Genomic DNA, 13,536 nt, shown 5'->3' on the forward strand with positions numbered 1-13,536 from the left:
TTTTTGCAATAATTCGAAATGAATTTTGTAATAATTTGAAAGATAACTGAAGAGGCTGAGTGCAGCAAGACTCTAGAGGAGCCTGGTGAGGGGCAGGCAAAGGAAAAGGTACCATAGATAAAGATGTTTTTCATATCCCCAGGTTATTTGAAGCATTTATGGTATGACAGCTAAGAACAACCTTTACTAAAAATAAAATCCTTTTGGCTCTGTAACTGTAATTCACAAGCTCTCCTTGGGAAGGCTGACACTCACCTTCCTGGAGACAATTGTTCTGGAAAGGCTTCTAGGTAGGACTGCAGGAATCACCTCCACCCAGAGCCCCGACATGGAGCACACACAGCTCACACAGATCACACAGCTCACACACAGCTCACACAGCTCACACACAGCTCACACAGAGCTCACACACAGCTCACACACAATTCACACAGCTCACACACAGCTCACACACAGCTCACACAGCTGACACACAGCTCACACAGCTCACACACAATTCACACAGCTCACACACAGCTCACAGCTCACACACAGCTCACACAGCTCACACACAGCTCACACAGCTCACACACAGCTCACACACAGCTCACACACAGCTCACACAGAGCTCACACACAGCTCACACACAATTCACACAGCTCACACACAGCTCACACACAGCTCACACAGCTCACACACAATTCACACAGCTCACACACAGCTCACACACAGCTCACACAGCTCACACACAGCTCACACAGCTCACACACAGCTCACACACAGCTCACACACAATTCACACAGCTCACACACAGCTCACACACAGCTCACACAGCTCACACACAGCTCACACACAGCTCACACACAGCTCACACACAGCTCACACAGCTCACACACAGCTCACACACAGCTCACACACAGCTCACACAGCTCACAGCTCACACACAGCTCACACAGCTCACACACAGCTCACACAGCTCACAGCTCACACACAATTCACACACAGCTCACACACAGCTCACACAGCTCACACACAGCTCACACACAGCTCACACACAGCTCACACAGCTCACACACAGCTCACACAGCTCACAGCTCACACACAGCTCACACACAGCTCACACACAGCTCACACACAGCTCACACACAGATCACACACAGCTCACACACAATTCACACACAGCTCACACACAGCTCACACACAGATCACACAGCTCACACACAGCTCACACAGCTCACAGCTCACACACAATTCACACACAGCTCACACACAGCTCACACACAGCTCACACACAATTCACACACAGCTCACACACAGATCACACAGCTCACACACAGCTCACACACAGCTCACACAGCTCACACACAGCTCACACACAGCTCACACAGCTCACACAGCTCACACACAGCTCACACACAGCTCACACACAGCTCACACACAGCTCACACACAATTCACACACAGCTCACACACAGCTCACACACAGCTCACACAGCTCACACACAGCTCACACACAGCTCACACACAGTTCACACACAGCTCACACACAGCTCACACACAGCTCACACACAGCTCACACACAATTCACACAGCTCACACACAGCTCACACACAATTCACACACAGCTCACACACAGTTCACACACAGCTCACACACAGCTCACACACAGCTCACACACAGCTCACACACAATTCACACACAGCTCACACACAGCTCACACACAGCTCACACACAGCTCACACAGCTCACACACAGCTCACACACAGCTCACACACAGTTCACACACAGCTCACACACAGCTCACACACAGCTCACACACAGCTCACACACAATTCACACAGCTCACACACAGCTCACACACAATTCACACACAGCTCACACACAGCTCACACACAGCTCACACAGCTCACACACAATTCACACACAGCTCACACACAATTCACACACAGCTCACACACAAGGATCCAGTACCTGAAGAAAAGGCGAAGGGATCTCATTTGCCCCAGGTCTACTCTGAAGACACCACACACCTGCTCCAGGGCAAATACCTTCTGCTGTTCATCCCATCTGGTGCTGTGTGTTTGCCCATTGCTCTCCTGGAACTGGGCACTGGTGTCGAGGCTGGAGGCAGAGCTGGTGGAGCAGGTCATGCGATTGTCACACGTGTCCCTGTGGACAGAGCGTGGGGACAGAACCCCTGTCAGCCGTGGGAGGCTGTGGGTACAGGCACCAATCACAGATGCTCCACATTAAAAACCTTTGGTCAGAGTTCTAAAACTCGCATTCATTCACCAACTAAATTATTTTTACTTGAATTAATTCTCTACCATCCCAAAAAGCCTCCTGGTTTTGGCCTTTTCCTAACGTTCTTGCATGCAGAACTGGAGAGAGCCAAACCCATTCCCCAAAACCAACTTTTGAAAAGACAAAGTGAAGAAGCTCAAGCAATGCCCCCAGTGCCCAGCTCAGCCACTCCACACCAGGATGGGGACAGGAAGAATGAGCACATTCCAATCCCATTCCAGCATGGACCTGGGATCTCATCTGGGAAATTCCCTCTTTGACAAGTAAGATCCAAAGATGTTTCCCCTGAACTTGAGTTTCTCATTTCACCACTGCAAGTGGACGTGCCAAGCCTGGATTCATGTCTATAAACTTCAGACAAATGGTTTCCACCTGCAATCTTGAAACTTGGGAGCGTTAAGGATTGGGAAATCACACCTGAGCTCTTCAACCCACTGTGAAGTAGGGAAAGTGAACCCAACCCTTTCCCAACCCACCCCAGATCTCCAGCTGCAAATGCAAACTGAGTTAGGACTCAAAAAGCCCCCAAGTCTCCACCAGCCCCCATCCCAAAAGAAAAAATATCAGTGCTTTGGAAATTAAGTGAATGTGAAACTGTGACCCTTGGCTCGTAAAAAGGCCAATGCACGTGAACAATCTCGGCGCGGGCTCTGAATGGGCTCTGCTGTGAAATCGGGGTTTGCCAGACAAGGCCCGGAGCAGGTACAAAGCAGCCCCCTGCAAGGCCACTTTATGTGGTGTTTTCTAATCCTCTTATCCAACAATGTGGGCACTGAAGGCTGGAAATCACACACTCAGCATGCACTTCACATCCCTGCGCCTCCCAGGGCCTCCCCCATGGGCAGCACCTCCCCTCGGGCAGGGCAGGCACCCCTGGGGACAGGGCTCTGGACAGCCGGTGACACCGATGACACTCTAAACCAAGCCCTGCTCCAGTGTGCCACTGGGATCCCCCAGCCCCTTCCTGCTCCTGTGGCACTGCCTGGAGGACACCAAGGCTGGCTCCAGCTAAAGGAGCAGCTTCTCTGGGAAGTTCTGCCGCTCCAGTTTTTGGAAAGAAAGCAGCAGAGCAGAACTCCCATCCAGGCCATTCGAGGATGAGGACTCAGAAGGGACGTGCAGTAGGATCTCACCAGACATCCAAACTCACTCCAGGGTAGACACCAGGATACCTCTGACCACAGCTGTACACCATCCCCTGCCTTGGGAATTTTCCCTGAAGATTGTAGTGGCCTTTATGAAAAATCAAGCATTACTTTCTGATAAAGTGGCAAAACGTAACACTTCTAAAATATTGAGTATCTAACATTAACAGAAATGTAACAAGAGTCCTGGGACAAGACACTTGGGTTGGACTGCCTGCTAGGAGCAGCTGGTATTTATGGAGCAACACTTCATAACAGCCACAGCTGGTTACACAGGATTTTCCTGGAAGAGATGACTCAAACTAACTCAAAGACTAAGCAGAGGCAACCCATTTTCTAGAACTCTTGCACAGACCAGCTGGTCACTATGGCAAAGTGCTGGAGGATGGGTTGGTGTGAGGATCATGCAGGTCCTGGTCACACAGGTCCACGGGCCAGTTCTTCAAGAACACCCTCTGAAATGTCCAGCAGAAGTGTGCAGAGAAATGAGCTGCCAGTAGAACTGGGCAGGGTGGCTTTGATGCCGGGCACTCCGGAGCTCCTGGGTGCATTTCCAGCTGCAGCCCCTGCGCTCCCAGACCCAGACCTGCCCCGGGTGCAGCAGCAGCAGCTGAGACCTGGCAGGAGCGCCCGGCACAGCCCTGGCACTGGGGCAGCCTCCGGAAACGCTTCTCCAAGACAAATGTTTGCAGTTCCCATCCAGCCACGGTGACAAGCTCGCACACGCATCCCACCGAGGCACCTCGTGTCAGTGGGCTCACCCCTCCCAGGCAGCAAGGAGCACCCAGGGCAGGCAGAGGGCCTCAGCCTGTGCAGCCCCGGGGAAATTCCGATGCTCTCGTTGATGCAGAGGGTGAATCTGAAAGAGACACCTGTGCCCTCCCTGCCCTGCACAGGGGTCAATGGACACAAACATTCACACTCAGGACAGACCAGAGGCAGAACCACCCCGTGCTGGTGCTCACTGAGTCACCGGGGAAATTCGGAAAAAACCCGCACTGTGTCTAAAATTACTTTTCCCAGCACATATTGATTGAAAAAAATGAAAATACTCTAATCTCTGGATTACTTTTAAATAAAGTTTTAATATTGAGATCATTCTGTAGGTCAGCAGTATGATCTCTGCTAATTTAGTGGGGTTTGGGGAGTCCTTTAACCAGGCCCTCAAGACAGACAAACGCAGGGGAAGAGTTCATTGTTTGTCAGACTATTCTATCTGTTGGATGAGGAATTTATCCCAGAGCACCCCGTAAAAGCAGGAGCTGAAGCATTGCAACACAAATAGCCGGAGGAACATTCCAGAGAGACTTTGGGTTGTGGGATCCAGGAAAAACAGAGCACCAGCTAGTACACAGCACTGGTCAGCAAAACAACAAGTGCAGCGGGCCACAGGAATAAAAGGGACAGGGAAAAAAATCAAGGAGGATTAGAAAACCCGGGTCAGGAAACTCCAGGCCATGTTCATGTGTTCAGTTCAAGGAGGTCACGGAGGGGCTGGAGCGTGTCCAGGGAAGGGAACAGAGCTGGGAGCCACCATCCCCCTCCCAGCCCTTGGGACCTCTCATGCCCGGCTGAGGAGCTCAGACACTGCAGGTGAGACTCAGGCTGCTGCAATGGGACCCAACTCACTGCTCCAGAGCCCTGGAACACACCTACGGCACACAGAGAGCTAAACCCAATTATTATTTCTGTTCCAGAGACCTGCCCTGATTACCTGGGAAGCCAATTTCAGCAACAAAGACCTAATAACTCCTTTTACGATGTGATGTGACAAACATAATTACGAGAGAGAAAGGAGCTGAGGGCTGCAGCCATGATGTGGCAGCTCCCCAGGCTGTCAGCGTGCACCACCTGATTCCCAGAGAGCCTCCTGCCAGAGCCAAGCCCTGCTGCTGGAGCTGGCTCTCCATCACCGCGGCGCTAACGCACGCTGTCACTAATAACAGCTCCCACAGCCCCAGCATTCCTGCACGCCGGCCTGGGACCATCATTTACAGACAATGAGGATCATCATAATGTATGAGCATCCATGTAATGGGAATTACATGCCCCTTTTCCTCCCCAGGGGTTAGCGTTTCTCTGTTTCTCCACTATTCCCCACAGGCACTGACCTTCTGGGTTCCTCTTCTTCCCAGCAAGGTGAAACAGCTCCTGGCAGCACCAGCTGCGAAGACAGCTTCAAACAAATAATCCGCCAATAAAAGTTCAAAGCTATCCTGAAATGCCTAAAAATTTAGTGCAGTGGCTGTACAGAGTGAGGTAATATTGAGCATCTGGAACCCAAATCCATTGTTCTGATAAAAAAGCGTCCTTGACAATACACATATATTATAGATGGAAACGTGCTGAATTCAGTGACACAAAAGACATGCGAAGGAAACCAGATTGATAATCTAGGATTAAAAAAGAGATGTTGAAATGTCTCTGCTTGCTCTGCAGAGCAGGGCTGAAAGGACACTCACAGGCCAGTGAAGTTTCTGTGCCTCAGAGAACCCGAACAGAATTGATTTCCACTGACCACGGTGACCAGGGAACAAGGTGTTGGATAGCCTGGGTTTAGAAGGCCTAGCTAGGATTTCTAAAATTAAACATCAAAACATTTCTATACATCTGCAAACATGTCAGAAACAAATCTAGCAATTCCTCCTATTTGTTGGGGAAACCTGGGAAAAACTACTCAGGCTGTTATAGTACAAAGTACACGGATGTCAACATGGACTTTCCAAGAGCTTGTTCCACAGGCTTTCCATTGATCTGTTTGCTTTCAAAACATAAATTTCCCCACGTTGAACTGCACTAAATGCTATTTAGTAGCTAATTAACTTTCCGTGCTGAAAACCTCCTGTAATTGCACTTCTTTCACCTTTTTGAGCCCGTGTCCCCCGGGGAACCCAAGCTGTCCTACGGCATTTGTTCTGCTCATTTCTATCTCACAGGCACAAGTTCCTTCCTGACACCGGGCTGCCAATCACAGCGGCAGAGGTCACTGGAGACCAAATTAGGAGCACTCTGCCTCTGACAAACTTGCTTCGCTTAGCTTGTTGTAAAGGGAAAATAAACAGTTACGAAAAATAATTGTATCCTTTCAAGCAGGGCACCGGGCAGCAGACCCAAGCGCTTGTCTAAGTCAGCGCATTGTTGTTAGTCACTCCTCGCATTCCTGTTATTAACAACATCCAGAACGGGCTGTTTACATCTGAAAAGTGCCGCAGTCCCTCCCTCGCCTCGGACCCAGCAGAGGGTCCGTGGCCACGAGTCAGGGACTCCACAGCACCCTCTGACCTTGGGCTGAAACAGCGAGTTCACCGCCAGGGCCGGGCTGGGAATTACCATCAGCTCTGCCAGCCTGACAAATAAACCGCTGTAACACGGCGAGGGACTCGCGGAAACCCGATTATGCAGCTTTGCCTTCTGACGGGGGTAATTGGTTTGTCCTTGAGAAATAAAGATCAAACCGATTTGTTCTGCTTTACGGGGCTCCTGCAGCCCGTGCTGGCAGCACCGTGCCCACAGCCCCGGAGCTGCCCGGACACCTGGCACAGGTAGAGCACGGGCCCCATCCCAGACGGGGGTGATGGGGCACCCACCATCCTGCCCCGTGCCCCACAGGGGTGAGAGCCTCACCACACTGGGGCTTTGCTGCTCCCAGTTCATCCCCCCAAGCCCTCGAGGCCGGAGGGGAGGCTGAGCGATCCCAGCCAGCAAGGGGGCATTAGGAAAACAGCCCCAAAGGGTCCCCCCAGTGCTGGGAGTTAAAGCAAAAGGAAAACAAAACAAACCCAGAGTTCTTGAGTTAATTATTTTGGATGTAAATGGGAAAAGGAAAAAAAAAAAAAAAAAAAAAAAAAAGCAGAAGTTTGTAGTGAACTAATGGGTGTTTTAATCTCTTTTCCCCAAAATCTGGAATGTGACATACAGCTGCCTCCAGCTGGGAGACAAAAAATCTGCCTTCACAGCTGACACTTCCACACAGGTGAAGCTGCGCAGGTAAACCTCAGTGGGGTTTTTCTGGTTTTCTCTGTGACTTCTTCTGCAGGGAGAGAGAAGGGCAGAGTGAGCAGTTTGATGCTTAGGAATTAAATACACACAAGTCCAAGCAGCCAAACACAACAAATCACTTAGAGCCGAGTGGACACTGCTCAAGGATGCAAATGTTACCTTCAGCTTAAGGGAGGAAAATGTTCCAGAAGCTCAGTGGTGGATTTTTACAATCCATACAGAGAAGGGGCACCTCATGCCTGGGCTTACACTCATTAATAAATCAATCGAAATGCAACACTTAAAAAAAAAAATTCCTTAGATGGAAAAAGTGATTTCTCAGCAAAGCCCGAAAAAGAATGTTTGCTTTTCAGCCCATTCCAGCGTGGAGAAGGAGACCTTTCTTCCCCATGTTTATTTTATTTTTTAAATCAATGGATTATTTTGCTTTTTTTCCTTTCAGTTCAATCCATGCAAAAATAAAATTCTCCCCTAATTATGCTAATTATAATCAAGCCTTCAAACCGCTGCTCCCTTGAAAGACCTGCCGATTACCTTTGTTCTTACATTCCTGGCTCTAAGCAGTGAACTGGGAATTTCAGGGGGACGTTTTAGTGGCAAAGTTAACCAACTCCCCGGACTCTGCTGCTGCCCCAGCGTGAGCTGAGCCAGCACCACCCAGGGAGGATTTCACTGCTTCTACAAGACAATGAGGATTTCCCAAGGGAAGAGCTTGCTTCAAGTAGCAGAAACGGGAGAGGAAAGAGGAGTGCTGCCTAAAAGCATGTTCCAGAGTTATTGTAAATGCCTAATGCTGGGATAATTGCGAGGCCTGAGCCAAGGAGACAGAGGCCGTGCAGATTTATTTGCATATACTGCGGTGCTTTGGAGGGGACATGCTCTTTATTTTCATTCACTTAATGCAATCCTTCCCTCACAAAGCTGTGGATACCTGCCAGTGCCATTTATCTCTGCTCTCCATTCAGATTTCTGGGTGTTGCGATTGTATAAATAAATAACAGAAGAAATGCAAGAATACCCAGGGAAAAGGTGAAAGCAGCCCTGGGGAGAAGGACTGCGGGGTGCTGGTGGGTGAGAGCTGGTCCTGCCCCAGCCGTGTGTGCCAGGACAGGAACCCAAGCCCTGGGCCTGGGCTGAGCCCCAGCGTGGGCAGCAGGGGAGGGGGATAGAGCCCCTCTGCCCCCAGGTGAGGGGGGATTCTGCCCCTCTGCCCCCCAGGTGAGGGGGGGATTCTGCCCCTCTGCCCCCCAGGTGAGGGGGGATTCTGCCCCTCTGCCCCCAGGTGAGGGGGGGATTCTGCCCCTCTGCCCCCAGGTGAGGGGGGATTCTGCCCCTCTGCCCCCAGGTGAGCCCCCACCTGCAGAGCTGCCCCAGCCCTGGCCCAGCACAGGCAGGAGCTGGAGCTGCTGCAGAGAGCCCAGAGGAGGCTCCAGGACTCGCAGAGGGCTGGAGCAGCTCTGCTGGGAGGAAAGGCTGGCACAGCTGGCACTGCCCAGCCTGGGCAGGAGAAGCTCTGGGTGAGCTCATTCCAGTGCCTGAAGGAGCTGACAGTAAAGATGGGAGAGACTTTCCAAGGGATGGAGTGGCAGGACAGAGGGGATTGGTTTCAAACTGAGAGTAGATTTAGATTAGACATTAGGAAGAAATCCTTCCCTGTGAGGGTGGGCAGCCCTGGCACAGGGTGCCAGAGCAGCTGTGGCTGCCCCTGGATCCCTGGCAGTGCCCAAGGCCAGGCTGGACACTGGGGCTGGACAGCCTGGGAGGTGTCCCTGCCACGGCAGGGGTGGCACTGGATGAGGTTTGTTGTCCCTTTGCACCCAAACCAGTGCTCGGCTCGGGGACCCCCCGGCTTGGCCGCGCTGAGGGAGGGGGGCAGCACCGGGGGTCCCGGGGGCACCGCGGGCACAGCGCGACCCCTGGCGGCCGGTCCGCGCCACCGCCCGGCCCGGGAACGGGAACGGGAACGGGAACGGGCACGGGCACGGGAACGGACACGGGCACGGGAACGGGAACGGACACGGACACGGACACGGACACGGACACGGGCACGAGCACGGACACGGACACGGACACGGACACGGGCACGGACACGGACACGGACACCGGTCATGGCCATGGACACCGGTCACGGGCACGGACACGGACACTGGTCATGGCCACGGCCACGGGCACCGGCCGCGGTCACGGCCATTTACACCCATCATGGTCACAGGCACCGGCCATGGCAGTGACCCACGGTCACGGGCCACAAAAAAGCCACGGCAGCCACAATCCACGGCTCCACAGAAAGCCACGAGGGCCCTGCCCACGGAGCTGTGTCTGAAGCAGTTCAGGCCTTCCCACTGTCCTGAGCAGACCCGAACGATGCCCCAGAGGGACACAGGGGACCCTCCCTGTCCCCTCCTGGCTGCTGCTGCCTGGCCAGGAGCTCCCTCCTGGGGACCACCCGCTCTCCTTCCCTCCTGACATCCCAAATAAGGAGCTCCACGGACCCCCTTAGCCACAATTCCCGATCCCACGTTAGCTGTCACTATTTTCTTCCAATGAAATCTGGCAGCAACCCAGCAGAGGGAAGAAACAAACCTGCTATAATTAATGTTCTTGCTGTTCAAATATTTATATAAAGCAAGATAGAGCCGTATGCCTCTGCAATCTCTTGGATCTGTCCAACCTTCTCAGCTTTGCAGCCGGGAACAACTTTATTGATTACACAGCACTGCTGACGGCCCAGGCCAGCTCCCCTTCCAGTGCCCAGCTCCACACAGACTGTCCTGGGGAAGCTTACACTGACCCCACAGTGCAAACAGAAGGGATAAAGGACTATCCTTCTGAGGGAAGAAGGATTTGTGGATATTTTTTCCCAGGTATGGGTTTGGGTACAAATGGAATTAGGAGCTTCACTGTCTTACATCAAAAGTGGCACCAGTTCAGGCAAGTCCTGGGGAAGCCTGAACCAGGTACTCCCCTCACTCCTCCCCAGGGCTGAAATCATTCAAAACTGAGATGCTGCAAGAAGTTACAGGAGATTTAAAGTCTGTGACCAATTCCCCTGGTTCCAATATAATCACTTCTGTTACAACAGCAATGAATTCCCAATCGCTTGATGACTCCAGAGCTCCTGCCAGTTCACACTAATTTCAGCTCATTTCCTTTATAATTTTGTCTCCTGTTTTTTTCTGCAGAGGTCGGAACGGCTCTCAGCCCTTCAGGTGAGCTGCCAAAACAAGATGATGCAATGCCTGCACTGCTCCCACCCGCTCCTGGAGCAGCTCATTTACTGATGAGCTCCTGGGAAGCCGCTTAACAACAGGATGTGCAATACATCCGTAAAAATTGCATCAACTGCGACGCCAAAGGAGTTTTTCCTTGTGCTGTGAGCTTTGCCCGGGCTGTCTGTGATCGATCTGCTGTATGAATTCATGTCTGCTGAAGAACATGAGAACTCACCATCAGCCAGCTCCATTATGACAGCCTTTCGTTATTTTTATTACTGCCTGCTAAAACGATCGATGTCTCATGGAAGAAATTTCCTTCCTGCATTGATTCCACCTTGGCCACGTCGCTTCTGCTCGTCCCTTCCAGCCTGGGCTGTGGGAGCTCTGCTGGCCTCTGTCCCAGCCCTGTGGGGCCGCTCGTGGAGCTCCAGCCTCGGGCCAGATGTTGCCCCAAGCTCCACTCGTACAATTCCAACACTGAGGCTCCTCAGTCCACATTCTGACTGTACTGACCAACATCCCAAGGTGGAGTGAGGGAACCAACCCAGTGTTTGTATCTCCTCTCCAGCACTGTGGTGCTTGTCAGGTATCAGCAATCACAGCTGAGGAATGAAAAACCTCCAGCAGCCTGAGAACCCATGAAAGCTCCTGTTACACAGGGATCACTCTGGCACAGCACAAACCCTCACCCCAAACCAAACCCCACTCACAGAACTCTCATTAAGCGCTTCCACGACCGGCTGTATAGATCTGATGTCATGGTCAGTTCAATAACTCCAGCAGATCGCTGGATGGACATTACAGAGGTGTCAGATGTAGTTTGGTTGCATGGATGTAACAAAAGCCTTTTAATTTCAATTTACTGATGGGGAAAATGGAAGCAGAGGAATTTCCCAGGGCGGCAGCAGGCCAGAGCTGGGCACAGAGAGCAGCTGCCCTGAACTCGTGTCCTTCGGGCCACAAGGCAAATGTTTCCTGACAGCCAACAAACCACGGGCACAGGGAGGGAAGGGATAGAATGGAGTGATTTTATTTCCAGAATCCCTCCTTTTCCACAGAAACACAGACCCTGAGAAAGCTGCCATCAATGCAGGCATTCCCCTCACCAGCTGCCTCTGCAGGAACCACACGCTGGGAGCACTAAGGGGTCCCCAAAGTCAAGAAGGACACAAACCCCAGGACAGTAAACCCCTTTCCTTCAGGGATGAGGGCACCCTGCAGCAGTGTGCCAGGCTGGCCTAAAGAGAGAAGCAAGAGTGTGCAGCTGGTGCTGGGACACTCCCACCGCTCCCAGCCCGAGGAATTGTGTAAATGGGAGGAGGATGCATCGATCCCCGCATGGGAGCCCTGGCAGCCTGTCAAACTGAGGAGCAAAGAGGATAAAAACAATGGATATGTTTTTCTTTCCTTATGTTCTACCAGGCGAGTTGGTGACTTACAACTGACTTACTCTTTGTGCAACTGCAGGGCTCCCCAGCCCACCTCCCTCCCCCTGTCCTCGTCCTGCACACGCTGCAGGGTTTGTGGCTCTCTCAAGCCCAGGCCAGGCCACCTCCTCAGGGACACCCCAAGAGGCAGATGGCACTTGTGGCTCCTGGCCACACACGGATCCTGTCAAGCAGCTGCCGAGGCCCTGATCTCATCTGATCCAAGTGTATCCATACATCCCAACTCCTGCACAGTGACCCGTTTCTCCATTTCTGAGGGTATCTATTCACACAGGAAGCTGGCTGGACTGAAATGCAATGTATTCCTTCAGCTTCTGCAACAACCACAGGGAAGAGTAGAGCTGTCTTTGCAGCAGCTCCCCAGTGCAGAGGGAAACAACCAGAAACAGTCGCTCCTCCTGGCAGAGAGGAGGTGGTGACTGGGAGGTGGGGAGGGAAGAGAGCTCAAACAATCTGCCAGCAGCACAAACTTTGTTCCCACTCCAATTCTGGCTCAGAGGGGAAGCAGCCAGCAGAAAAACCCAAACCAAAACAAACCCTTAAGAAACAAGGAAGCTGTTCCCATGTTTGTAGTAACTTCTGAAGCAGCATCTCCCGTCCCCCAAAACGCTGAGATGAAAGCAGGAAATCTGAGATGTTTTTTGACCAGACTATGCAAAATCTCCCACTCAACAGCTTGTAAGATCCTGTAGATTCCACGGAAGGTGGCTCAATGGGGAAGAAGAAATTGGCACAAAAAACACACACTGGATAAAACCCTTTCAAGTCAAAAGTCCCAAACAACAAAAGCTCTGTTTTATTAATCTGCTGCCAATTATGAGCGTCACGTGCATTGTGTGAGACTTCAGACTGGCACCACAGGAGTTAAAAAAAAAGAAAAAAGCAAAACTAGGCAGGCCCCTGAGCTGTGTGTGTGCAGAGCCAGCTCTGCCTGGCTGGAGCTGTCTGGGCTCCAGCAGCAGTGAGGGAAAGCCGGCAGAGGGCAGGGAAATGCCGCAGGAATTCACAGGCAAGGCAGAGAAGATGCAATAAACCCTATTTCCTTCCTTTCCTGACTCTATTTGCAGCTCAGAGCATAAGTGTTGCAGCACAGTTAAACCACAACACTCCTGACTCACTGGATGCTGCCTGGGACCCTCCTGCACCAGCTCCCTGTGGGAGCAATCCAAGCCACAGCATTCCTGGGGCAGCACGTGGGCTGTGGCCCACGCCAGCACTGGGGCTTCCCCAGGATGAGCTCAGCCTCCAGCAGCCAGGATGTCATTCCAAACATGTCCCACTTCCAACCACTACAGTGGGGTAATAACACACTCTCGAGCCCTGAGCTTCACAATCCCTCTGTGAGGACAGAAGATGCCAGGCTATCCATAATTCACTCTTGGTCATTGGCATTTCTCTCACCCACTGATCTGGCAAAGGCTGGACTTAATTACATGGGATGGGATGG

At 52.0% G+C, this 13,536-nt stretch overlaps 1 protein-coding gene across 4 annotated transcripts in view; it reads right to left on the minus strand.

The window, feature by feature from the left end:
- TBC1D16 (TBC1 domain family member 16) overlaps positions 1-13,536 on the minus strand; it is a 31,226-nt gene that overhangs the window by 8,179 nt on the left and 9,511 nt on the right. For all 4 annotated transcript variants that reach the window (XM_063409193.1, XM_063409192.1, XM_063409191.1 and 1 more), the window contains one exon: positions 1,950-2,147. In XM_063409193.1, the coding sequence (XP_063265263.1) occupies positions 1,950-2,147 (198 nt within the window). The remainder of the gene's footprint in view (positions 1-1,949; positions 2,148-13,536) is intronic.

The sequence above is a fragment of the Prinia subflava genome, chromosome 12, assembly GCF_021018805.1.
Source record: "Prinia subflava isolate CZ2003 ecotype Zambia chromosome 12, Cam_Psub_1.2, whole genome shotgun sequence".
NCBI classification, from domain to species: Eukaryota; Metazoa; Chordata; class Aves; order Passeriformes; family Cisticolidae; genus Prinia; species Prinia subflava.